Source organism: Phocoena phocoena, chromosome 17, assembly GCF_963924675.1.
Source record: "Phocoena phocoena chromosome 17, mPhoPho1.1, whole genome shotgun sequence".
Classification (NCBI taxonomy): Eukaryota; Metazoa; Chordata; class Mammalia; order Artiodactyla; family Phocoenidae; genus Phocoena; species Phocoena phocoena.
In genome coordinates, this window is record NC_089235.1 from 80,119,363 (window position 1) to 80,145,327 (window position 25,965).

At 64.7% G+C, this 25,965-nt stretch overlaps 2 protein-coding genes across 2 annotated transcripts; one reads left to right on the plus strand and one right to left on the minus strand.

Annotated features, from left to right (window-relative positions):
- Positions 1–585: 585 nt before the first annotated feature.
- On the plus strand, positions 586–6,941 carry MAPK15 (mitogen-activated protein kinase 15). Its single transcript, XM_065895162.1, is given in 18 exon segments — positions 586–787; positions 1,074–1,159; positions 2,353–2,451; positions 2,705–2,741; positions 2,815–2,922; positions 3,821–3,951; positions 4,064–4,227; positions 4,413–4,496; positions 4,498–4,550; positions 5,292–5,349; positions 5,579–5,723; positions 5,795–5,873; positions 5,876–5,901; positions 6,026–6,203; positions 6,318–6,511; positions 6,571–6,619; positions 6,651–6,701; positions 6,790–6,941. Coding segments are annotated over 18 exon segments (1,896 nt in total).
- A 3,293-nt stretch (positions 6,942–10,234) lies between these two features.
- On the minus strand, positions 10,235–14,993 carry FAM83H (family with sequence similarity 83 member H). Its single transcript, XM_065895281.1, has 4 exons — positions 14,547–14,993; positions 13,431–13,595; positions 13,222–13,346; positions 10,235–12,980 (listed from the first exon to the last, which is right to left on the minus strand). The coding sequence occupies exons 1-4, from the start codon at positions 14,991–14,993 to the stop codon at positions 10,235–10,237; spliced, it is 3,483 nt and encodes a 1,160-aa protein (XP_065751353.1).
- Positions 14,994–25,965: the final 10,972 nt, after the last annotated feature.

Here is a 25,965-nt window from a genome sequence, read left to right on the forward strand (position 1 = left end):
TTGGGACCTAAGAATAGGGCACTCTATGAATGCCGAAGGAGACGCTGAAAGATACAGGAAGTAGTTTTTTCCTTCAAAGCACTTGCGAATTTAGTTCTGCACATAATATTCATTAACTTCACAAATGCTTATTGGGCTTCCCTGGTGGCACAGCGGCCAAGAATCCACCTGCCAGTGCAGGGGACACGGGTTCGAGCCCTGGTCGGGGAAGATCCCTCCAGCTTTGCCCACCGCCCCCTGCTGATACCTTGGTCTCCATCCCTGGGCTCCAGCCACACGGGGCCTCCCTGTGGCTCCAACGCGCCAGGCACACTCCCACTCGGGGCCTTTGCCTGGCTGTCCCCTCGGTGCTCCCACTTCCTTCCCTGGCTACCCCCGCCCGTCGGCCCCCTTACCTGGCTTCCTTTTTCTGAGAGCGCTTGACCTCTGCGCACGGCAGCCCCCTCTCAGCCAGTCTCATAGACTCTCACCGCCTCCAGGTTTGCTCTCCCAGCCGCTTGCCGGGACCCCCGCCCTGGAACTAACCCCCAGTTTCCTGGCGGTGCCTCAGCAACTGCCCAGTTCAAGCGCTCGCACCCGCTGAGGATGGCCCGGCCCCTGCCGCCAAATGCCCAAGGAGTGGAGGGGCTGTCTGCGAATGACACCCTAACCGTCGGCACCCCCTTAGCAGAGACCGGAGAAGCAAGGCGGAGGGAGGAAAGAGCGTCCCGGGCGGTGGGCACTGCACGTGCAAAGGCCCGGATTGGTGGAGACGTTCTGGAGGCTGCAGCAGGCTCCTTGGCCGCCGGTGGGGCGGGGGGCGGAAGGCGGAGAGGGGCACCTTCTGGGCTCCGGCCTGGGCCACGCGGAAGGGCGGTGGGCAAGGCGGCGAGGGTCCGGGGGCGGTGCCGAGGGGGCGGGACTGCGGGGTGGGGCTCCACGTCAGCCCCGGATTGGGCGGGGCTTGGGCTGCAGACCCCGCTCTGCCCCGCCCCGGCGCAGGCGCAGGGAGGGCTCCGCCGTCGGTTCCCAAGGCAACGGGTTTCAACAGTTCGAGCCCAGCTCGTGTCTGGAGGCCTCCTGGCGCCCACCAGCCGGCATATGCGCCGCCGAGATGGACCGTCACGTTGCCCAGCGATACCTGCTCAGGCTGCGGCTCGGAAAGGGGATGAGCTCGGAGGCGCCCGGGCGTCCGCCGGACCAGGCCACCTGCAGGGCGTGGGCAGGGCCAGTCGGAGGACTGTGGCCTTCCACTCTGCCAGGGACTCCTGGGCTTGGGTCCTGCCTCCTCCACGAGCTGGAGGTGTGGCCTGTTCCCAGGGAACTTGTCATCTGGCTCTGGGAGACAGGTGACAGCCAGGACCCCCAAGACCTCAGTTCGGACCCTGGTGCCCCATCCACCCACCGTCCCCACGCACCACCCCCGGCTCCCGGGCTGCCTCTCCCGTGCCCACAGAATGCTCTAGGGAGACCGAGCACACGTGATCCAGTCGCTGAGGGGGAAGGGCCTGAGCCAGTAAACTGAGTGGGCAGAGCGGAGGCCAGAACCTTGTGTGAGCCCATGTGCATTTGTGACTGTGTGAGCATGTGGGACTGTGTGAGAGTGTATGTGTGAAGGTGTGTCACTGGGTGTGTGCAAGTGTGTGATGAGGGAGGGGAGAAAAGAAAGTTTCAGACAGTGCAAGCGGCAGTGCAAAGGCCCTGAGGCAAGGACCTGCTGGGCTGTTGGGAAACAGCAGCGTTGAGGTAACTGGATGGGAGTTCTAGGGGGATGGTCTTATCATGTGGGGCTTTGGGGAACCGCAAGGGCTTTGGCTGCTACTATGAGTGGCACGGGGAGGGTAGCAGCCATTGGTACCACTTTACAAGGCTCACCCCGCCCACGCTGTTGAGGGTGAACAGTGGGAGTGGGTGAGAGGGAGTAGTTAAGAGATCAGTGTAGTGATACAGGCTGGAGGTGCGAGAGGCTCAGACCAGGGCGGGGGCAGCAGAGATGGTAGAAAGTCTTCCGATTCTGATGAATCCTGAATGTGGAACCAACAGGATTTGCTGACAGGCTGGATGAGGTATACGAGAGAGGGATCAGGGTGACTGTCGGAGAAGCGGCAGGCTTCAGATCCTGCCCAGGAGCTCCCTCCCATCTGTGACCTCATATCCTACTGGGGCCTCCCCCAATATTCTCTGGTCTCCAATCCCCCTTTGTTCCTAACAGCCTCCTCTGGAGGCCTGCAGCTTTGGGGGCCTCGCCCCTCACCACACAGCATCCCTCCCCCGGAACCAGAGCAGGAAGGAGGAGGCTCATGTCTGCAGGGGGCGGTCTGGCCGGGCAGGGGATGGCCCTATGCCAAGCAGGCTGACCGCCCTCCTCCCCAGGCCTACGGCATCGTGTGGAAGGCGGTGGATCAGAGGACCGGCGAGGTCGTGGCCCTCAAGAAAATCTTTGATGCCTTCAAGGACAAGACGGATGCCCAAGTAAGTGAGTAGGAAAGCGGTGTGGGGAAGGGTGAGGCAGGGCTGTGGGGTGGCCCCCCTGCTGCCTTGTGTCTGGAAGGCACAGCATGAAGCCCAGTCACTGCAGGTTTCTGGCATTTCTCAGAGCACCGCCCCCTGCGACCTCATGGGCCAGCGGGTGTGCAGGTGGCGAGCTTCAGTCCCTTCGCATCCTCTCCAGACACGGGCTTCCTTCTTGCCCTGCAGCCACACTCACGTTCCTGTCTCCTTCCAGAGGACGTTCCGGGAAATCATGCCGCTCCGAGTGAGTGGCCGAGACCGTCTGCCTGCTTCTCCAGGTGCAGTCTCGCCAAATAAGGGGAAGTCTGGCCCCTCGACCCCCAGGACACAGCCCCCGCTCTCTCCCCAGGAGCTTGGGGAACATCGTCCGCCTCCCGGGTGTGATCTGGGCAGAGAATGACAGGGACATTCACCTGGTGTTTGAGTCTGTGGGTGAGTGAGGCCTCCCTCAGACCCCAGCCCCACCTTTGTCCCGGCCCAGGATCCTCCCACCCACGTCCCAGTGGTCCGGCTCCCTCTGTATGTTCCCGTGCTGCTTGGTCCCCGCCGTAGCCACTGCACTCAGCTTGGGCAGTGTCCCTGTGGAGCTGGAGAGTGTCAGCCCCCCAGGCCTGGGGGCAGGTATCTTGAACCCTCTCTGTGAGGTTTCTGCTTTGTCCACTGCTTGCAGCTGCATTTGTTGTTGTTGTTTTTTAATTTTTAAAATTTTTATTCATTTATTTAACGTCTGGTCTTCGCTGCTGCACACGGGCTTTCTCTAGTTGTGGCGAGCGGGGGCTACTCTTCGTTGCAGCGCGCGGGCTTCTCATCGCGGTGGCTTCTCTTGTTGCGGAGCATGGCTTCTAGGCGCGCGGGCTTCAGTAGTTGTGGTACACGGGCTCAGCAGTTGTGGCTCGCGGGCTCTAGAGCGCAGGCTCAGCAGTTGTGGCGCACGGGCTTAGTTGCTCTGCAGCATGTGGGATCTTCCCGGACCAGGGCTCGAACCCGTGTCCCCTGCATTGGCAGGCGGACTCTCAACCACTGCGCCACCAGGGAAGCCCTGCATTTTCTTTTTTCTACTCATTTGATAAAACAAAGGCAACATGAAATAAAGTATAAAAATAATTCCACAAACTTTTATTGCTGTGCCAACAAAGACAGTGGACAAGCTTGAGAAGCCAGCAGGGGCTCCTGGGCAGTGCACACATCCAGGACACGGCTCTGAGGCTGGCCAGTGGGACCTGAGGTCTGTGGGCATTGGGCAGGCTGAGGTGCCCCCATGAGGGCTCAAAGTGGGCCAGACTGGCCCGCTCTCCCCAGGCCCACCAGACTGACCTGCACACCCCCCCAGACACCGACCTGAATGCCGTCATCTGCAAGGGCACACTGCTAAAGGACAGCCACAAGCGCTACGTCTTCCACCAGCTCCTGCGGGCCACCAAGTTCATTCATTCAGGATGAGTTATCCACCGGGACCAGAAGGTGCCGCCCAAGCCCTGTCCACTCCAGGGTGCGAGCTCCACGGCCCGCACCCTCACCCCAGGGTCCTTAAGCCGCCACCCATGTTAGCCCTCAGCCCACCTCTTTTCCCGAGCCATCCAACGTTCTCCTGGACGCCAGCTGTTCGGTGAAGCTCTGCGACTTTGGCCTCGCCCACTCCCTCAGCGGCCTCCCTGAGGGGCCCGAGGGCCATGCCCTGACGGAGTGCGTGGCCACGCGATGGTACCGGGCTCCGGAGGTGTTCCTGTCCTCGAGCTGGTAACGGTGACCTACCCCCATCCTGCCGCCACCTCCCCCTGCAGGTCCCCCTGTGCTCTCCTGCCCCGCCAGGGCACTTGGGCCTCCTTATGCCCCCAGTGTCCGAGACCCCCCAGAAGTACCTCCTCCCACCCCCACCTCCGCCTCTGGGGCTCCCCCAACAACACCAGCTCTCCCTGCCCCAGGTACACCCCCGGGGTGGACATGTGGAGTCTGGGCCGCATCCTGGGGGAGATGCTAGCGGGGCGGCCCCTGTCCCCGGCACGTCCACGCTCACCAGCTGGAGCTGATCCTGGAGGGCATCCCACCACCCTCCGAGGACGGCGAGCGTGTGTGCGGGGGTCCACTGGGCACCAGGGACGCTGAGGGTCAGAGCACACAGCTGTGGGAGGGGCAGCACCTGCCGGACCAGGACTGAGAACGGAGGACAGCCCGGGAGGGGATGGGGGTGGGGGTGGGGACGTGAAGGTGGAGGGACGGGGAGGGTCCGGATGCCTTGGGAAGAGTGGAAAGGGCAGGCCCTGCCGAGGGTGGACCCAGAGAGGAGCTGCTGGGGGTTTCGGGGAGCAACTGGACAGAGTCCACCGGGGCCACAGGGTCCACGAGGGTCAAAGAGTGCTCATGAAGGGTCCATCTGGGTCAGGACAAGGGCACTAGCTCTGCGGAGGGGTGAAGCAGGGGTCCTTCCTTCTCCCTGGGGGAGAGGGACGAAGGACAGCGTTGGAGGAGCCCTGTCCTCTCCCCGGGTTTCTGCTCTGGTGGAGAAGGCAAGGGGCTCCCCTGTGGAGGTGGGAGCACAGGGTATGGGGGACGCGTGTGCACGTGTGAGCGTGCAGCCTATGGAGGGTGCAGGAGTGTGCAAGGACTGGGCACGTGTGGGTGTGCTTATGCACGAGTGGCGGCGCCCGACCCGGTATTCGGGGTTTGAGCCCTGCCAGAGAGCCAAGGCCCTGCAGAGAGGAGGTCGCTCAACGGGTCAGAAGCGGTGGCCGGCGACCCCCTGAGCTGCCCGCCCGACCACCTTCGGGACTCCTGATCACAGCGCCTTCGGCGCCCGCTCCCAGACCTCCCGGCTCTCGGCGCTGGCTCGGGCGCCTCGGTTGTGCAGCGCCTGGGGTCCCGGTGAGTGCGGGGGCTTCGGAGCCAGCCCCAGCGCCCTTCCCGCACCTTCAGGGTCCCCAGCCCAGAAACTGTTGGTCAGGCTAAAAACGAGGAGGCCCCCGTGTGGGCGCAGCTCGCCCTGGCCGGCGGCAGGAGCTGCACCAGGCCTTGGGGAGGAGGAGACCTGAAGGGAAGCAGGGCTCTGACGCGCCTGCGCGCTGCCCGAGGGTGGTGCTAGGGAGGGAGCAAGGAGCAGGAAGTGGGGGCGGACCCTGGGGCGGCTGAGAGGCCGGCTGCGCACAGGCCGGGCCCTGGACCTCCGCGAGTGGCCCCTGGTGTTTGCCCCCAACACGCGGCTCAGCGCGGCCCAGGCCCTGCAGCACCCCTATGTGCAGAGGTAGGGGAGGCCCGGCGGCCGGGCAGCCCAGGTCTCGCCTCTCCAGCACCCGCCTCGCCGGCGCCCCGCCGGTTCCACTGCCCGGCCCGGGAGTGCACCCTGGAGGCGGACGTGCGGCTCCCGGTGCACGAAGGAGCCCAGCTCTCGGCCACCGATATCGCAGCCGCCTCTATCAGGTGCTCCGGCCCGCGACCCCCATCGTCCCCCGTGCACGCACCCTCGAGGCCTCCCCCGCCCCAGCGACCCCCAAACCCCTGACGCCCATCCCGCGCACCTCCGAGCGCCCCTCGCCTCTCGCAGATGATCCTGGAGCGCAGGGGTAACGGCCGCGTCCCGAGGGAGACGGGCCTGGGCGGCGTCCCCACGCCCCCGGTGCCCCCACTCAAACCCAGAGCCGCGGCCAAGCTGCCCTCGGGCTCGCCTGCGCGGAAGCCCGGACGCCGGCCTCGAAGTAACCCCGGTCACGGCCCCGCGCACGGTGTGTGGTCTGGCGGCCGCCCGCGCAGAGCTGCTGGGGTCCCTGCTGTGTGGGGCCACCAACCGCCAGCAGCGCGGGACCCCTGACTCGGGACTTGAGCTTCCGACCCCACAGATGTCCCCGGCGGAGCCAAGGACCCTCCCAGGCAGAGCTCGGCCCCCCTGCACCAGCCTCCGCCCCCAGGAGGTCTTGGGAGAGGGAAAGGGCCCCGCTGGGCGACGGCAGGGCTCCCCTCGGCATCCTGCTGGTAGGTCGTGGGAAGGGGGGCACGGGAGGACCCCTCCCGCAGATCCTTCGCGACGGCGCCAGTGATCCTGCGACACACCCCTTCCCAGGTGAAGCCCAGCGGGAGGGGGCCGCCGCCCAGGTGGCCGTCCAGGCCTTGATCCGGAGTGACCGGAACCCGGGCCGTGGTGGTGGCAACGCGGCCGGCGCGTGACCAGTGAGCCCGCGCCCCTCCCGCCCTCCCCTCCCTTCCACCTTCCTTCCCCCTCCCCCGTCCGCTTCCCTCGCCTCAGGTCGCTCCCTCCACGCCTTCTACGACGGCCCTCGTCTGCTTGCAGGTTCCTCCCCGGCCTCCCCGGAGGCCGGCCCGGCCGGAGGATGTTCAGCGCCTCGGCCTCGCAGGAGGCCCAGGGGGCCGCGCGGGCCGCGCTCGGGGGCTGCTCCCAAGCCTACGGGACCGTCTGCCACTCGGCGCTGGGCTGCCTGCCCCTGCTCCCCGGACCCCGCGCCTGAGCCGCCCTATGGGTCTTCAACCGGCCATCCCCGGCACCCAGCCCCGCGCCCCTCCCCCAGTCCCTGGATTGCCCCTCCTCCAGGCCTCCCCCCCACCCTCCCACCCCCCGCCGGAGACCCCAGCGCTCTCCACCCACCTTTTCCCCATCCCGCCCTCTCCTGGGCACATTTGAGTTCTGCAGCTTGTCCAGGCCTCCTTGGGGGAGTAGATGAGGTTCACACTCCAGCCTCAATCACCTTCTCCAGTAAAGTGTGGTCTGTCTGTCCCAGCCTGCCAACCCAACCTTCCTCCTCGGCTTCCTGCAGCCCACTCCTTTTCGAGGACACAGCCCTTGAGAAGCCTCGTGGACACCATATGCTGTCACCCTGGCCTCCTGTCTGGTCACCTTTGTCCACAGCAGGCCTGCCTGACGCTTGAGCACATCAGATCCCAGCTGGGGCTGCTGCAGGCTGTCGCCAGGGTGGTCCTGGCAGGAGAGGGTCTTGTGTAGTGCATCTGTTGCCTGGGTGCAAGCTACCATGTGACCACATTTGTGGCCTTGAGCCAGAGCAGGAAAAGGGACAAGATGGGGCAGCGCCCCTGACTGTAGCCATTGTCAGTCACCCCAGCCCATGCCCCACCAACACAGTGACTGACACCCAGTTTGTCTCGAGGCCTTGGTTGGGGGAGGGGGAGAACAGCTGGAAATGTCTTGTGGGGCTCAAGGCTCCCTCCTCTGGTCATCACCAGGCAAAGGGCCTGGTGTGAGCCCAGGTGGTGTGGGGGCCAAGGAGGTGGGAGGGGCCCAGCGGGCGCTGAGGTGTCTCCTGGTCCCAGGCACGCCTCACACCGCGTCTGACCCTGGGCAGCGGTCAGGACACAGGGAGGCCACTTCCCGGCTGCCTGGCCGGAGGAGCTCACAGCCTGAGGGTTTCGGCCTATGCGGTGCTGCCAGGAGCAGGAAGCTCTGCCCTACCGTAAAAGACACGGGCTGCTGCGGGGGAAGGGCGAGGCTTGGGCAAGGAGAGCTGGGCAGAGGGTGGACCCAGACCTGGCAGCTACAAGAGAGATTCAAAGGCAGAGAGAGAACAGGGCTTGGGGGAAGGCCAAGGATGGGGCCACCACAGTTCTGGCTTGGAGGTGAGCTATTCAGGAGATGGGGACTGCCCAAGGGGCAGTTGTTTGCATTTCTAGAGCCTGAGGCATAGCCCCAAGTGATAAACAAGGGGGACAAATGAGACTAGGATGAGTGCCACTGCCCAGAAAGGGGCAGGCGGCCCAAGAAGTCCAGCCCTGAGTGCAGAGGCAGTGCTGCTGGGACTGGAGGGCCAGGGAGGCCCAAACAACTGGGCAAGTGTCTGCTTGGCACCCAGACCAGGGGAAGCCCCAGGTCGATGGGAGCTTCGAGACGAGGCTGGGAAGTGTCTGCTGGGCTAGGCAACCAGGGGCTGTGCCTACACAGAGGGCCAGGCGGCGGCGAGGATGGGCAGTGAAGTGAGGCCTGCACAGGAAGGGGCTGAGAGGTGGAAGGGGTCTGTGTTGGTTAGAAGATGCAGGTAGAGGTATGGCTGTATGGAGGGGGAGGGGTCTTTAGTATACTCAACAGGGATGGGTGGTCGTATCCAGAGGGAATCTGAGAAGGTCATAAGGCTAAAGGTTGCAACACGTAACTGGGTGATCGTATGCATAAAATTATATATACACACACACACACACACACACACACATTGGGGAACATGCTGGAATATTTTGTGCATTGTTTTATTAACACCAAAATGCGCAGAATCACATTTGAGGAGATGTCTTATTGAGCGCGATGTGGAGGACGCAGGTGGCAGGCTCTGAGGGCCTCTGGCCTCTCCCTGGGCAGAACCTCCATTTCCTGCGAGGGCCTCCCTCAGCGATAGGCCCGGCCAGGTCTGCTGAGAACAGCTGTGCACCAGGCCAGGTGAAACCAAACTCGTCAACAAGCACATGAAGGCCCAGAAATGCTCCAGCTTGTCCGGTTCCCCAGTGACCTTTCCCATTCGAACCAAAGTCTCTGCTGTTACCCCTACCTGGGTGGTGGCTTTGGTAAACAGACGGCGAGCCGCCAGGGAGCAGGTGTCCCCCTACCCCACCTCCCCTCCCTTTACCAGCTGCTCAGTCAGAAGTGCTGCCTCGCTCAGCAGTCTGGTTCCTTACATCCTTTCCCAGCCAGAGCAATTGGGGTTCCTTATACTTGAAAGAAAAAAAAAAAAGAAAGAAAAAAACCTATTTAAAAAGAAATAGCGCAAACACTAATTTAAGAGTACTAGCACCTACTGTGGGGGGATTTCTAAGCATTTGGTGCCCAAATGTGCCTTTCCAGATCTACTGTCTGGACGTAAAAAAAAAAAAGATACAAGAAAGCTAAGTGGGGAGCCTTGGACAGATTTTTGGGGGGCTGGTGACAAAGGTGGAAGGAATGCAGAACAGGGTGGAGTTGGGGTCTGCTGGGCACCTGCTGGGCAAGGACCACTCCCACCTCACGGGGCACGGAGACCCCTCAGAGCAGTGGGCTGGGCCTCAGGTGCCACTGCACCTCGTCCTCTGCCCTCATGGAACAAGAGCTCCGCATCCAGCCCCTTTCTGCGGCATGGCTGGGGATGGCACCTGTGAACATGCGTCTGCCAGGGACCTTTGTGAGGGCAGCCCCTCGGGGGCCACCTCTCCACGCTGAAGGGATGGGCCGCCAGGAGAGCTGCCGGGAGGGTGGAAAGGGGCTGGGCAGGAAGTGAACCCGGCGACCTCGGATACAGGTGGGGAGGACAGGTCCTGAGAAGGGGGGAGGCCTTGAGAGAGGACGGGGCTGCCAGGCACAGAGGAGAGGCCACAGCACAGCCAGAAGGCCACGAGCAGAGGGGACCCCTGAGACACAGACACCCTGAGACACAAGGACCCCAGAGAATGGGGGACTGAGGCACAGAGGCGGGCCCCCTGAAAGATGGGGGACAGAGGCACAGAGAGATGGGTCCCTGAGGTGATCCAAAGGGGACCTGAAGACCAAAGAAATGGTGCAGTCAGACGCAGAAGGTCGGGTGGCGCTGAGGGTCCAGAGACTGAGGTGTGAGAAGCGTGGGAACTGGGGAAGTAGGGCGGGGGGCAGCTAGGGGCTGGAGCCCCCAGGGAGGAGAAGCCAAGGGGCAAGAGGCAGGGAGGACCACCGGGTGCGCCTCAAGCGGAGCCAAGCTCTGGCTGTGCTCAGCCAGGTTCCGAAGGCTTTGGCTGAGGACCAGGTGTTCTGCCTGACGGTGATGCCGCCACCCCGACCTGGGCCGGTGGGCCAGGAGACTCACTTCTTGCTTTTGAACGTACCCAGGAGCTTGGGCATGAACTTGCCCACCTTGCTGTCCCTGGTGTCCTCTGCCGGGCCCTCCCCGGCCCCCGGGCCCCCGGGCTCCTCCTTTTTGCAGAAGACCTCGAAGCGGCTGTAGACGCGCTTCTCTTTGCGCATGCTCTCCATGCGGTGCAGCAGTCGGTCGCGCTCGGCGGCGCCGGCTGGCAGCGCGCGGTTCAGCCGGCCTCGGGTCCCCAGGCTGTCTGCGAGGAAGATGGCAGAACATTTGTCCTTGTCGGACATGTCAGGGGCCCGGCCGCCGGCAGCTGGAGGGTGGCCCGGCTCAGGGCTGCTCTGGGCCGGGGTCGGCGCGGCGCCTCCGCGGTGCTTCTGGCCGTGGGCGCTGATCTGCTCCAGGATGGCTTTCGTATCATCCCGCAGGTTGCTACTGTACAAGGCATTGGCCGTGGCCGAGGCCACGCACCCCCGCGGGCCCCGCTCCTCTCCTGTGGCAGCCTCGGTGCTGTCGGCCTGGCTTGGCGATGGCCGCCGGGGGCTCTCAGGTTGCCCATTCTCCTGCGGCACCGGGAAGCTACCCTCATCCTCCGCGCGCCGCTCGCCCTTGGGGCTCAGCAGCTGCCGCAGCCGCGCAGATCCCCTGCGCAGGATCTCCATGGGGCCACCAGGCGCCTCCTCTGTGGGCCCCGTCTTTGGAGACTCCCCGGAGAAGGGGAGGGGGAGGCTGCCCCTGTGTTCCGGCACAGGGGGCACCGGGGACACCGGGCTTCCCTTGTGCTCAGGGTAGGCAGAAGCGGGACTCCCCTTCTGCTCGGTAAATCCCGTGGTGGGCCTGTCTCTGCAGCTGGGAAACCCTGCAGTGGGACTTCCCTTCCGCTCGGGGTAAGCTGAGGTGGGGATCCCTTTTGGCTCAGAGTGGGGCGGCTGGTGCGCCCCAGGCCCCTCTGGTGGGGGGCTGTCCCGCCCTTGCGGGGAGGTGGAGCGGCCCTGGGTGGAGAGGAAGCAGGAAGGCAGCCGGTCAGCGCCACCGCTGCTCCCGCCCAGTGTGTCCAGCAGCTGCGTGGCGGTGAGAGCGGCGGTTCCCGGCTGCCGCTTGGCCTCCTGGTGCAGCTGCTGCGTGAAGGAGTCGCGCAGGTCTAGCAGGCAGCTTTCGAGGCTGCGGTGCTCGCTCCCAACGCCCCCAGGCGCCGACACCTCCTCCCGCCACGCCTGGGACAGGACAGCCTTGCTGTGGCTGGCGACCGTGACTGCCGCCCCCATGCCGCCGGTGTCTCGAGTCGGGCCCTTGTATTTCTCCAGGAGCTCGGCCACCTTGGTGGAGACAGCAGAGTGCATGGCCTTGCCACCGGACGCCGGCATCTCGCTCACCACCTGCTCCCTCTCCGCGGTGGCCACAACAGCTCCGCCCGTGCCCTCCGCCTGCGACGCGCTGAAGATGAGGGAGGAGCGCAGCCGCGAGCTGCGCTGGATCAGCGGGTTCGGGCGCGAGCGGAAAGAGTCCTGCTTGGCCAGGCCTGCCTCCAGGCCCTCGGGCTCGGAGCTGTCGCCACCACCGCTGCCGGAGCCCGGGAAGGACGTGGGCACACGGAAGCTCGAGGTCAGCAGGTCCCCGGCGGCCACCCGGCCCCCAGAAACCAACACGTCGTCTTCATAGGCCTCGGCCTCCATGGGTGTGGGCAGGCCCTCTTCGCCAGCATCCTCACCGTGACAGCCGCTCAGGTAGGAGGTGAGGCGCCAGTGCCGCAGTCCCGCCCTCCCCTCGGGCCGGCCTCTGCGCTCTGGCTCTGGCTTGGGCACAGTCTCTGGGCCTAGCCTCGTCACCGCTTGGCAAGGGAAGCGCTGTCCCAGGTTGGGGGATGGGGCCCCGGCCGGTTCCAGACCGCGGGGCCTGGGCCCGAAGGCAGGGTCAGAGCCATGGCGCACCTCCCGTGAGGCACTGGATGGCACGTAGTCCAGCCGCTGGGGTCCGTCCGGGCCGAGCTCCGGAAAGCGTTGCCCGGCGCCCAGCGTGAAGTCGTCATGGTCCGCGAAGCCAGGGCGGCCAGCGCGCAGCTTCTCGAACAGGCCCTGTGGGCGTGCTGGTGCAAGCTGCGGATCCCACTGGTAGTGCTGCTGGTAGAGCTGGTCGCGGTGGAAGTGGCTGGTCTGGAAGCGTAAGTCATCACCGTGGCCGAGGAACGTCTGCCGTGACACCTGTCGCGCGGCAGCGAAATTCTCCACGGCTCCCGTGCCGTCGGCGGCCGCGTAGCTGTGCCTTTTGAAGGCGTCCATCTCTTGGTGCCGCGCCTGAAAGAAGCCCCGCGGGCCCAAGAGCTCCCCGCCTGGTCCGGCCTCGGCGTCCAGATGCCGCGACAGTGGCCACAGCCCCGTGTGCGGCTCCAGGGCGCCCCCCGGCATCCGCGGTGACTCCTCTCGACGGAGGGCCGACAGGAAGTGGCGGTCGGGGTCAAGGAATGAGGGGAAGCCCAGGCCTTCTTCCCGAGGCGGTGGGAACAGGAGGTGGGCTCGTTTGGGTAAGGAGAAAGGGGTCAACGCCCCGGTCACCTGGCCACCCATGAGGGGCCCAGCCCCCGCGTATGGAGCCAGGGCGTAGGCGTCCATGCGAGCTAGCGCCCCGGCGGAGGGTACCAGCGGCTCGGACTGTGCGAAGAGGATGCGGAATTCCTCATCGAAGCTGGAGACCAGCTCGCCCTGGAACACGTGTGCCAGACTCCGGTGGATCTTCTCGAAGGACCACATAAAGCTGGGAGTAGGGTGGGGCCAGTCAGAGGGAGGGGGCGAGACCAGTCAGGGGAAAGGGCGGGGCCAGGGTTAGAGGGAAGGGGCGGGGCCGAGTAATGACCCAGGCCAGGCTGGGGCAGGACCCGCTGGAGCAGTGTCAGGGGCTCCAGGAGGAGGGCTTCTGGAGAGGAGGCCCTTTAATGGGGAGGTGCTGGGGCTGGCGTGGGGGGGGGGGGGGGGGCGGGCAACGGGGCTGCGCGCACCTGTAGCTCCCGCTCATCACCACGGCACAATCCACTAGGAGGAACTTCTCCTTCACGTGGCCCTTGAAGGACTTCCCAGTACGGCAGTAGTAGGTGGGGCCCGCCACAGTGCGCACGCGTAGGAACTGGGGCAGGAGAGGCGGTAAGTCTCTGAAGAGGGATCTCACCCCTTCCCTCCCAGCCATGCCCTCCACCCTCCAGTCACTCACGTCCACGTGGTGCAGGTTGATGTGGCACTTGTCAGCCATGTCCAGGAAGTGCTGCGCGTTCACCTCATCTAGGAGGATGTAGACCGGGACGCGGCGCGCAGCGGCCTCCAGCACTTCACTGAGAAGGTCCACGTCGGTGAACATGTCCATCACCACGGCCACCACCTGCGGGGGGGTCGAATCAGGGACAGAGGACAGACCCCTCCACGGTCCCCACCATTCTCTAGCCATACCTCCACGCCCCCGCCCCCAGGGCAGGTTGTCTCTGGATGCCAACAATGGCCACTAGCTCATCCCAGGGGAGAGTGGGGCCCTGTCATGGAATGGGGGTCAGAAGGGAGGGGGCTGTCAGAGGAGATATGGGGCTGCTGGTCTGCTAGGTGGCCTATGATGGAGCCTGAGGCAGGCACAGGGCCTGCAGCCTACTGGGGGCGGGCTGTCCTTCAGCTAGGGGCGGGTGTTCAGCCCAGGGCAGAGAGCCCTGATGGCGCAGGGGGCAAGGCAGATGAAGCCCCCAAAACACCCCTGCCTTACAGACGGCTGAGCTCCCAGGACCCCAGGGCAGGTATCAGGGCTGAGCCCGAGGCTCCATTTCTGCCCCTGGGAGAGGGTTGCCACGGGAGGGGCAGGCGGCGGGGGGCAGAGGCAGGGGTCCTTAGTGTCTGAACTTGCTGCCTTAGGGTCCATGGTTTAATAGCCTCCCTTTGCTATTTGCCAACTGTTTGGGGTGCTGAGGGCACAGGGATAAGAAGCTGTCAGCTAGGTCAAGGGCAGGACTAGAGAGAATTCTCTCAACAGTAAAGCCAGGCAAGGAGGGACCCCAACCATCCCAGAGCCCCTGAGTTTCTGGGCACTGGCCATGACCCTGGGCAAGCAAACCTGTGCAGTCTGCAGCTTGCAATAACCAAACCCCTGATGACCCGGGAAAAAGTCTGCCAGGGAGCCCTCATCACAGCTCGAAGCCTGGAGAGGCCTAGCCAGCCAGCCCTGGCCCCTCCCTTGCCCCCTAAGCTGGGCATGTTGGTATTTATCCTTCATCCTCACACTCCTATTCATGCTTCACGGTCCAGCTCAGGCTGCCCTTCCCCACTGCCTGCTGAGCCTGTGAAAGCACACCTGCTGGGCAGAGCGGATCATCCTTCGAGCCTCATCCTTGATGCAGGGGCTGTCAGGTGGCGGCGGCTGCACCAGTGTGGTAACCTCAGTGCCCTGGAAGCCGAAGGTCAGGGGCCAGCCCAGGTCGAGTTCAGGCACTGCCTGGTCTGAGTTCACAGGCCAGTAGGTGCCCGAGGAGCCATCGAAGTCCACGTTGGGAGGGCTGCCTTCGGGGGGCTCGAGGGCAACGTGCTGTGGGGCCCGCAGGTGGCGGCTCACGTGCTCCAGCTCCTCAGGGCACAGGAAGGCAGGTGCCCCCTCGGACGCTAGGAAGCTGCTATAGGCCTCCGGCCCGCCCTCAGCCAGTGCATCCACTGCCAGGCGGTAATATTCTTTGTAGTGGGGTGGCAGGTACCCGGGTGCCAGTGGGTTATCCCCCTGCGAGGAGCTCTGGGAGCGACGGGCCATGGCGGGGCCAGGGACCTGGGGGAAGGGCAGGAAGACACGTTACAGAGGCAGGGGCTCTGGGCCACCCCCACACACATGTGGACACACATCATAGAAGGGGCTGTCAGTGACCTTGCGTGGGCTGTGGAGTTCAGCCCGTGCCTGGAGGTCTTCCAGGGCAGCCCCAGAACCTAGCATGCCCCCTAGCTGGGGGAACATCAGAAGAACGCCCCGACACAGGCACCCCAGCTGTCTCTCGTCGCTCTGGCCGTACCGGCCAGGCCCCTCCTTCACCAGGAGCCAGGCAGCATCTGGTGCCCCAGCTTCCCGCCAGGGGCTCTGGCTCCACACAAAACCCACTCAGGTTACTTTATGGCCTTGTGGACCCCTTCCTCCATTAAAAACAAGAAAACACTAATGATATTTTATGATAGTTGGAAGAAAGAAAATATAATCCAGCCTTTACTGTTATATTTACTTTTTTCTTCTGATTTTATGACATGAATGCATTTTCGTGGCCCCTGGCACTGTGCGTGCTGGACAAGCTGGGCCGCTGCCTGTGTCTCTGCCCCCAGTGCTGGGGGAACCTGGGCCGCTCCCTGTGCCTCTGGCCTGTTAACTCCACTGTAAAATGCACCTGTCTCAGCCATAAAGAAGGAAATTTTGTCATTTGCAGCAACGTGGATGAACTTGAAGGGTATTATGCTAAGTGAAACGTCAGAGAAAAACAAATACTGTATGTATCACTTGAATGTAGAGCCTAAAAGAAACACACCAATCCAGTGACTGTAATAAAGAAGCAGAGACTCAGATGTGGGGGAGGGGGAGGCACAAAGTATCGGGCGTAAGATGGGCCCAAGGATGCCTTGTACAACAGGGGGAATAGAGCCAATAGTTTGTGGTAACTGTAAATGGAGTGTAACCTCTAAAAATTGTATTAAAACATTTTTTTTTTTAAATGCAGCTGTCAGGGTTGACCTGATAGCACACCTGGCCCAGGACACAGAGCTTGTCCTGGGATGCAGCGTTAAGCCCCATCCACAGACCCTCGCCACTCCTGCACCTGCCCTACAGGGTCACACACTCCGAGCAGCACAATCCACTCGCTGACCTCTCAGCCCTCCGAACCCTGACCCCTGTCCACTGTCCCATCTCAGACACCTCCCTGGGCCACACCCCAGGCACCAGCCCTCCCCGAGGCCTGTAATCCTGGCAGGAGCTTAGAGGCCTGTCCCTGCCAAGCCCAGCCCTGTGTGGCAGCAGCAACCTTTCCAAGTTTCTGGTCACTGCCTGGCTCCCTGCCGCACTCCGGAGGAAGTCGGAGCCCTTTGCGGTGGCCACTGGGCTCGTCCTGCGCTCTAAAGGTGCCTCTCCACCTTCACTGCTCACCCCAACTTCACATCAACCACGCCCACTGGCTCCACTCCAGCCCACCTGCCTCCAAAGGGCCTGCATGGGGGCCTGGCCTGGGTAAAAGCGGTCACTGGTCCTGGAAGGCCAGGTGGGGGTCTTTATTTGGTTCCCAGGGCCCATCTCCCCAGGATCCCTGAACCTGGAACCCTCCCTGGAAGGAGGGTCCGCTGGAAGCCAATCCTGCCTAGCCTGTGGCTTCCTGAACATCGGTCCTGGCTGGGGAGGCGGTTCTGCCAGACAACCCAGACTGCCCCCACCCCCCCCCACCCCCTGCAGGTGCAGCTGGACGCTGCTGACTGCATGGGGTCCACGGCCCGCTGGAGACTGTTGCCTGAGAAAGTTGGGGGGTCAGGATGACCTGGGGAACCTCTCCTGCCTACCTTCCCTGGGAGGTGACAGGCTACTGAATGTGACATGGAGGTGGGGATGGGGCATAGCCGTGTGTCATTCAGTCACACCTGGCGGAGATGCTACTTGGTCTGAGGAAAAGCTGCTCTGCCAGGCCTTAGAGGGGCACCGTCCCCTGACTGTCTCTGGTTACATACGGCCTCATTGTACCGGGACCAGACTGAGGCTGAGCACACGCGGGTATGAGGTGTGGGCCTGTTTGTACTAGGTTTTCACCCTGTACCTGATGACACTGTTTTGTGGGGGGGGGGGGTCACACTGTATCTCTTTTAATTTAATTTTTATTGGAGTATAGTTGCTTTACTATGTTGTGTTAGCTTCTACTGCACAGCAAAGTGGATCAGCCACACGTATACATATGTGCCCTCCACTACACTACAGCGCATTAGGTAGAGCCCCCTGTGCTGTCGATGTTCCCATCAGTTGTCTATTTTATACGTAGCATCAGCAGTGTCTGTCAATCCCAATTTCCCAATTCCTCCCACACACCCCCTCACACTACGGGGGACCCCCGTATCTGGAAGCAGGGTGTGTGTGTGATCTCGAACTGTATGTGACTGGGGTGGGGGGCGCTATCCCGCTGACAGCCTTTGAAGGTGCCGCTTCCCAAGCCGGGGAGACCTGCTAGAAGTGAGGTCATCCCCTCCTACTTCACTGGGGAAGGGAATCAACACGAACTGTCCAGGCTGCATGCAGTTGGGGGACAGGGGATCCCAGGTGGGCAAGGAACCTTCTCATCCGACAGGACTGGTCAGGAAGGGGCACCCGTCCAGTGAGCCCGCCAGGTGGCCCTACCCTGGCCCACACGGCTACACCCACGATCCCGAAGACCTTATTCCTTTGCCCGTTTCCTTTCATGGGTCTGCACACCCCTGAACTGTGGACCGGGCAGTGGCCACTCCCAGCCAGCTGTGGAGAAGCCAGCAGCGTGCCTCCCCTCACATTTGCCTACCAAATGCCGGCCCTAAAGGAGGGAGGGGCGCTTATCCCGCCCAGGCCGATGACTCAGAAGGAATCCCCGCTCATTGGCAGCTGATCTCTGACCTCTGACACAGCGACAAAGCCTCCAGGCACGGCCCTCAGGGCTCTAGTGGGCTCCCTTACCAGGGGCCTCCACCGGAAGTCTTTCCCACTGGGCAGGCCTGGGGTTTTATCCGGAGGGAAGGATCTGGGGCGAGCGCACGCGGTGGACGGACCCTGCGCCAGGCAGACAGAGGCATTAGGCTGAATGGAGGAGCATGGGGGTGAGATCCCGGCAGGGGAGGCTCATGGTCTGGAAGTGGGTGAGCTGCAGTTTTCCGGTGCGTACTGCAGGGCCAGATGGGGTTACTGAACCCCAGGGAGTTAGGCTGACTGGGCCGGGTGTCCCATCCACCCACCCAAGTCCAGGGACTTGGGCGCCAGGGAATCGGGGCCTTCTGCTCTCCCTGCACCCTACGGAGGGAACCGGACCGAGCCCTGGCCACTCGGGCCACCCACAGGCCATGACGGCCTAGAAGGGGCGCCCCAGGGAAGGGTCCAGGCCAGGCCCGGCACCCTCTCCGGACTCCAGCTAGGCCGCGAAGCGGGAGCAAGTCGGGCCAGCCGGGGCTGGCTCGACCCGGGCCCGGCGCCTCTTCCCGCTCGGCTCCTCCTGGGCCGGCGTCGAGCGAGGGCGCCCGCGTCCACACCGGCACACGCGGCCGCGGCGCCCCCTCGCCCCCAGCTCGGGAAGACCCGCCCGACCCCCGTGCACGCGGCCGCGCTTGCGCTCCCACCGCCCCGCTCTGGGTTGCGAGGACCCAGCCCAGGTGCGGGCCGGCGGGCCGCCCAGGTGAGGCCGCGCGGCGGGGGGGGCGCCGGTGGTGCCGACCCCGCCCCACCCCGCCGGCCCGGCCGCGGCCTCCCCCTCCCGCGCGCCCCGCCCAGCTGAAGCCCGGGGAGGGGGCCCTACCTGGCCAGGTGCGCGGGGTCTCGGGACAAGGGCAGCAGGAGCCGACCGCCGCCCAGCGGCCTCGCGGTCCGGTCGGTCCGGCAGCCACTCCCTGCCGCGGCCCGCCCGCCGCGCGGCCTGATTCACGCTCCCGCCCCCGCCCCGCCCGCAGTCCCTGCCGCCTGCCTGCCCGGGCAGCACCTGGGGGCGGAGCGGCCCCACCCGCGGCGCGCCCGCATTCCTCCGCCGGCCGCCCGCCCGCCCGCCGCCGCCCCCGGGACCCCCGCCCGCGCCCCGGCTCCCCCGGACCCCGCCCGCGCCCCGGACCCGGGCGTGCCCCCCGGCGGCGCAACCCGGGACCCTGGCCCGCTACCCCCGGAGACCGCTGAGGCCCCGACTTCCAGGGCCCCGCGCCCCCAGGCGCCCATCTGCTCGCCGAAGGCTTAAAGTCCCTGCGCCTGACCCCTGAACCCTCGCCCCGGAAGTCAGGGTGACTCGAAGTTCCGGCTCAGTCGCTAGGAAACGGGCCAGCCCCACGCGGGGGGCGGCGCTTCTGGCCTCGCCTACTGGCTGCGGAAGGCAGGTGAAGCAGGTGAGACAGTGGGGGCGGTGCCGAGCCCCGGGCAGGGCAGGGCCTGGGGACCTGCGAGCACAGGGGCCCCCGCACCACACCCGGACGTCCCCCACCCCGACGCCCGCACAGAGACGCCCGCATACTCGGATGCCCATAAGTAACTGGGACCCCCCCCCCGGGCACACAGGGACCCTGACCGCAGATCCCCGACGCACGCCGACCCCACACACACGTATAGGAAAAGCACTGCACCCAAGGGACCTTCATTCCCACACGTGTGGACACCACCCCACACCAGTCCCCTCCCAGACCGATCCCGGCACCGAGCCCCCTCCACATAATTGGACCCCACTGGCATGCCCACGCTCACGCGTAACAGACCCTGACTGCATGGGGTCCTCTTCACACACCTGTGGACAGGGGACTCTACAGGCACACAGTGACCTGCACACACAAGGGATGCCACATGTACACTGAGCGCCCACATACATAGGACCCCCCGTGCACATAAAACCCTGCATCCATACAGGACCCTACAAGCACACCAAGTCCTGTGCCTGCCATACTGGGACACATGCCAGTTCACACACATACAGGACGCTCTGCATGCACGGTGGGTCCCTCATGCACTGACCCCCACGGAACCCTGCAACATACAGGACACTACATGAGCACTGAGAGTCCCTCACGAACTGGGGACCCTGCATTACCGACTCCCACACAGACACGGGACCCTGCAAGCACTCTGAGCCCTACATGCTCCTTCCGTGTGCGCGTGTGCACAGACGCACACGGAAGCCCTCAGCTGCCCCTAGGTGCCTCAGTCCCCCCAGCGTCCCCCGCAAACACTTCAGATCCCTACTCAGAACCCACCGCCTGGGGCTGGCCTCCCAAGGAAATGAATTCTGGGGTCAGCTGAGTGGACTAGGGAGAGGGGTGTTGCTTCCAGGCCCTGACAACACCACCTGCTGAGGCCAAGACGAGAGAGGGTTGGGCATGCCCGGTGTGGGCGGAGCGGGGGGGGGGGGGTGCTTGTCAGTGTCTGGTGGCGGTGCTGGGGAGGCTTCAGCAAGGCAGGGTTGGCTCAGGCTTGTGTTTGGGATGAAGCTGGTCCAGCTGGCAGCCCAGTGGTTTGGAGCAGGGAGGTGGGTACCCGACATCGACCCTGGGGTGAGGATGGGTGAGCCAGGGTGGAGGGGCCAGGGGAATGAGGGCAAGGGGGACAAGCTGTGGCCAGATGTTCTTGCCAAACATTCCCACTCAGGCTGCTGGGCACACCCCCCCCCCAAGAACCAGGGGCAGGCGGGTGGGCCAGGAAGCCGGCAGGAATCTGTGCTGTTGGGGTGATCCTGTGCTCCCCAGTTCGGCACCTGCTGTCCGTCCACACAGGTCCAAGCCAATGTGTGATGCTGCCCCTGCGGCCGCTGCCACTCTGACCACACCCTCCCTGACCTTTCCTACTCACCCCCAGGAGGATGAGCAGTAGGAAGGGGGGCCCCGAAGCTGCATCAGGGAAGTGGCAGACGCCCTTCCACAGAGCCAACCCGAGCCGCTGGTGAGTGTGAGCCCTCTGACCTCCAACCCTGCTCAAACTCTGACGTGTGATACATGCTATGCAGCCACCAAGGGACAGTACTTCTGGGAAGACCTTTCTCTCTGAGAATGGCCTTCAGGGGATCTCCGAGTCAGGCTTGAGTGTGGTGGACTGAGAATTCAGAGCTCAGATGTCCATTCCAGACCCTGACCCTGAGTCTTGTACCCCTGGGGCTGGGACTGGGGTTGGGGTCCCGGGGACAGTGTTCAGAGGAACGTGGCTTTAGGACACATGGAGATGGGAAGCAGGCCCGTGTGGACTGAATATAGGTTCTGAAACAGGGCAGGGCTTGAGTTCATGTTGGGGATTCTCAGACTAAGCATGTGGTCCACTCTGACCCTCTGCTCCACCTAGGCTATCCTGTGCTTTTTCTTGTCTGCTGCCGCTCCCTCAGGCCATCCTCTCTTTAGCCACTTCCAGGCTGAAAGGTGACAGCTTGTCCTTGGCCTACTGGTCCTGCTATGGGCCAGGAAGGGCATCTCCTCCCATGTCCACCCCTACCCATTGTTACTCTTCTTCTCTGAGTCCCATTTCTTCTCCGTCATGACACTCATCTGAGTTCTTTGCTAAGCTGCCAGCACCTTCCAGGCTGCGGCTCCGGCGCCTCCCAGTACTGGGGTCTGTCTTGCTAAGAGAGCCCCACACCCTGTTGCCCTGCTGCAGCCCCTCTGCTTGGAGTGGGCCCGGACCCCAGAGGCCTCCCAGATCCCAAGACCTGGAGGGAGGGTGGCGACTGCTCTTCACACCAAGCCAGGTTAGCCCCTAGCTCCCCAAAACAGCCCCAGCCGCATCTGAGGCGGCAGCTGTCCAGGAATGAGGACCTGTCCAGGAATCAGGCGCCGCGTGCGGCTTCCGCCATCTCAAGCCCTAGGAACAGGCTCTGCAGTAGACAGGAGGCCGGGCCAGTGGGCCAGGAAACTGTCGGGGAGGGAGGGGGGATGACGGACCTCAGTTCTGCTACCTGCTGACTGTCCACCTGGGCCCTGGACCCAGCCCTCATCCCACACATTCCGAGCACTGTGCCGGGCAGCTCCCGCCCCACCCACCTGGCCAGGATGCCTGGGTTCTCTGCAGAGACACCTCTGCCTCAGTTTCCCTAGACAAGCTCCCTCCTTGGGCTCCCTCTACCTGTCAAGCATTGGGCCAGCCCGAGAGGGCTTCCTGTGCGGCGGTCTTTGCCATGCCCTGTGTGGTGGGCACCAGCCTCACCGTGCAGACATGAAAGTGGGCCCACAGGTGTGCCGCGGCGCACATCCACCGGGCTCCGGCCTCCCGGAGCCCTGCAGGACCTGTAGGTGGCTCGCAGGGTCACCACGCCCCCGGGGCTTGTCCGGAGCCTCCCGCACCTCCACACCCCCTCCAGGCCTTACCGGGTCCTGGGTCCGAAGCTCCTCAAGGCCCTCGCACTGCAGTTGCTCCAAGGCCATGGCCAGCTCCAGCCCCTCCACTTGCACCCAGGCCTGCTCCTCCAGCAGCAGCTGCTCCTGGGCCAGGCACAGCTGGACCTCGCGGAGCCTCAGCGGCTCGGGGCCCCAGCCCGGCGTGAGGCCGCCCACCCTGCAGCCTTCCACGTCCGCAGCGGGGACCGGCACCGGCTCGGACCCCAGAGCGGTGGCCTTCTCCGGCCTCTTGGCTACCTGTGGCTGCTCTGGTCTGGCCACTCTGGGGTGTCCCCGGGGAGCCAGCTTGCTGCCGGTCACGTGCCCCGCAGGGGCCACCCCTGCCTCGTCCCGAGGGCCCCTGGGGGCAGGGGGCGGCGGCTCGGCCTCGGGGCCCTGCTGGCCCGTGGTCTTCCGTGCCCTGCCCGTCCTCCTGGCCCGGGGTTTGCGAGCTCGACTTCGTCTGCCAGACATGGCCCTGACCTGGCGCCTGTGTTACCAGGTGTCTGCTCCCCGGGGGCCCGGGCTCATCGGCTGGCCGGCCTCGATCAGGCGGGCTCAGAGGGCATCCCTGGGAGGCCACGGCGGTGGGCCCTCTGCTCCTGCAGCCCCTCGTGTCTGCCCTTCCCCTTGGCTGGTGCCCACAGCGCCGAGGCTCTGGCCTGGGCTCTAGCTGTGGGCCTCACAGCCCCACTCTGCATGCAGGCCGGGCCACGCCAGAGAGTTTATAGGGACTTGGCAGCGCGGTGGCTCACCCGGTGTGAAGGCTGACTGACGGCTGACACGGCACTGTATGGGCACGGGCCTCTTTGGCCAGACTGGGAGAGAGACTGAGAGAAACTGGAGGAGGTGACTCCCGGCAGCCAGACCGCCGGGTGTGTGTAGCGATGAGTCTGGTCTTGCTCTGGGCGGGCACCGGTGCCCCACCACCCCTGTCCCACCCCGTCCACCCCCGGTCTCAGGAAACTCCAGCTGCAGCCCACAGGGCTAGGAGCCGCCTCCCCAGACTCACTGGCCGTCCAGAGAAGACGCTCACCAGCCACAGACAATCCTAACCAACTACCACAGGAGCCCCTGGCTCAGCCCGCACTCAGCACGTCAGCCCCCAGCCAGCGTGCTCGGAGGAGCCTGGGGCGCCCAAGCTTGTCTGGGGCATTCTGTGGAGTTGATGGGCCCGCCCGCTCCCTGGTGTGGACTCCTGCAGGGGGCCAGGCTGCGCCGGGGGAAGAAACTGGACCTTGAAAGGCCCAGGTGGCATTCTGTGGACTGAGATGGGGTGGTAGGAAGAGCCGGCCTGCCCTGAGGTGGGGCAGGGCTCTTGGGGACGCCCTGGCTGGGGGGGTCCGGCTGCTCAGCCCGCAGGGGCCCCAGGAGACCCCACCCGGCCAGCCTTTGGAGCCCTGGGGACGCAACTGGGGGAGGAGGTGCAGGGCCAGCCTGAGTGCTGGGTGGGAGGGAGGCTTGGGACCGACTCCTCCCCAGCATTTCCCCAGCCCGGGGCCGCTGACTCACACCCACGCCCAGGGCCCCATCCCAGCCAGCTCTGTCACACTGGCTCTACTGGTTTGCCTGGCCCAGCTCTGCCTGCTGCACCCCCTCCCGCTCAGCCCTTTCCCCAGAGGCTTGGCGGGGAGGTCGACAGCCAGCACCGCCGGGGAGCAGGGTGGGCGCCCCGCAAGGGAGTGGCACCGGGGGGGTGGGGGGAGCAGTGTTAGGGGTGGGGTAGGGCGGGCAGAGGGTCCGCCCACCGGAGGCCTCTCCACACCTGGGCTCGCGAGCCTGGGCTTCGGGCCCCAGGTGCTGGGCGGTCCTGGCCGCGGGCGCTCGCGGGCGCCCCCTGCGGCGCCCCGCGGAGGCCGTGTTTGCTGCGAAGGCCGTGGCCCCGTCGTGGTGGCTTCGCGACGCGGCTGCAGGCGGCCGCCCCTGCACAGCCGGGGCGCGGTCCCTCTTCCGGTGGCCCGTACATGTCCGCAGCTCCGCCGCGCTGACCGCCCCCCTGCCCCCGGGAAGCCAGGAGAGAGGAACCAGCCGGCGACGGGGCCCGCACCCCGGAGCGCCCCGAGGCCCCGACAGGTGAGAGCCCGCGGGCCCCGGCGCTCTCCGGCTGGCGGGAAGGGGCGCCCGGACCGCGCGTGCGGAGCCCCCCTCCCCGACGCCTCCAGCTCCAGGTGATGGCCCGGTCCGCCCCGCCGGCCGCTCTGCACGCTGTGGGGGAGCCAACCTCGGGGCGTGGGCAACCCGGGGACGGCGGTGGCCACCCCCCGCCCCAGGCCCTGTCTTCTCAGCGCGCAGCCTCCGCTGTGGCCTCTCGGCAGTGGCCTCCAGAGCCGAATCTTCACCCAGAAATCTTTACCCAGGTCTTGCCTCCTGCGGCCCAGACCCACATCCAGGCGCATCCCAGCCCTCCCCTGGGTGTCCTCAAGCTCCGCAGCGCATCCAAAGCGCACACCCGTCACGGCCTTCCTCTCGCGTGTCTGGTCTCCCGCGACTGCTCCCTGCTGAGCCTGTGCCCAAGCCCCCACCCCCAAGGACGGCTCCCTGTGCTCCGGCTTCCTTCACTCCCTCCCGCCTTGCTGGCTGCTCACCCCGGCTCCGAACCGGCCTCCCCATTCTGCTCGGTCTGGTGGCCACCAGCAGCCGTGCAAGTGTGATCCTTCCCAGGGTGGTGCCGGCCTTACCCCCAGACAGACTCCCAGCACCACCGGTCACCTCTGTACCTCCGACCCCCCCAAGGGCCAGGGTAAGCAGCCTGACCTTGTCCTGAGGACAGAGCCGGACCACAGGAGGTCTGCAGAGTCCTGACTGTCAATTTTATAGAAGTTATGTATGCCCAACGTATGTATCAGAAGGACGTCCAGTAGCAGGAGATTTGGGCTCGGCAAGAGGCAGAAATGAGAGGGAGTGGAGGACACGGGCAGGTCAGGCCCCGGAAGATGTCCCGTTAGGATGTCCAGAGGCCGCGGCCGCTGCTGTGCTCTGGACTTTGCAGCTCCGCTGAGGCTTGTCTCTAATTATCCATGTCCTGGCGTCCCTTTCTCAAGGCCCAGGCGCCCGGTGAGAAGTCCAGTCTGCCCTTAGGTCATGCTCCCATCGTCAGGCAAAGGAGGGACGGATGTCTGCCCCCCTTCCCCCATTTTGGTCTCTGTAGTGAGAAGTGGGCTCCCACTGAATCTTCTAGAACAGAACCCAGCCTTACAAGGCAGGGGTTCCGAGTCTTCAACAGGCTGGTGTCATGTGGAGAAGCTGCTTTCCCGCTCTGGGTCTGTTCCAAGAAGTCCATCCGGAGAGCATCTTCCCCAGCCTCCTGTCACCACCCACGTTCTTGATGATCTGTCCAAATTGTCAGCCAGGGTGTATGAGTTGATATAAAGAAGGTTATTTGGTAGGACGGTATCTGGTCTAGATCAGCCTTGATTAGAGGGCCTTGTGCTGTTGGGCCCACGTGACACTAGCATCCCTGCCACCACGGCCACTCTGTTCACGGGCGTTTGCCTAAGCACTGGGTGGCCGAGGAGAAAGGCTGGCCCACGTCCATAGGACAGTTGTGATGTCCACCTGGGTGTCTGATGCCTTCTCTGCAGTGGGCCCTCTCTGGGGGCATCACCGTGAGACGCAGAGCCAGCCCCGCACGCTCGGTGCCTGCAAGCCTGGCCCCCGCTGCTGGTGCATCCGCGTGCCTTTCCCTGGGCCTGCCTGTCACTGTTGCTCCAGAC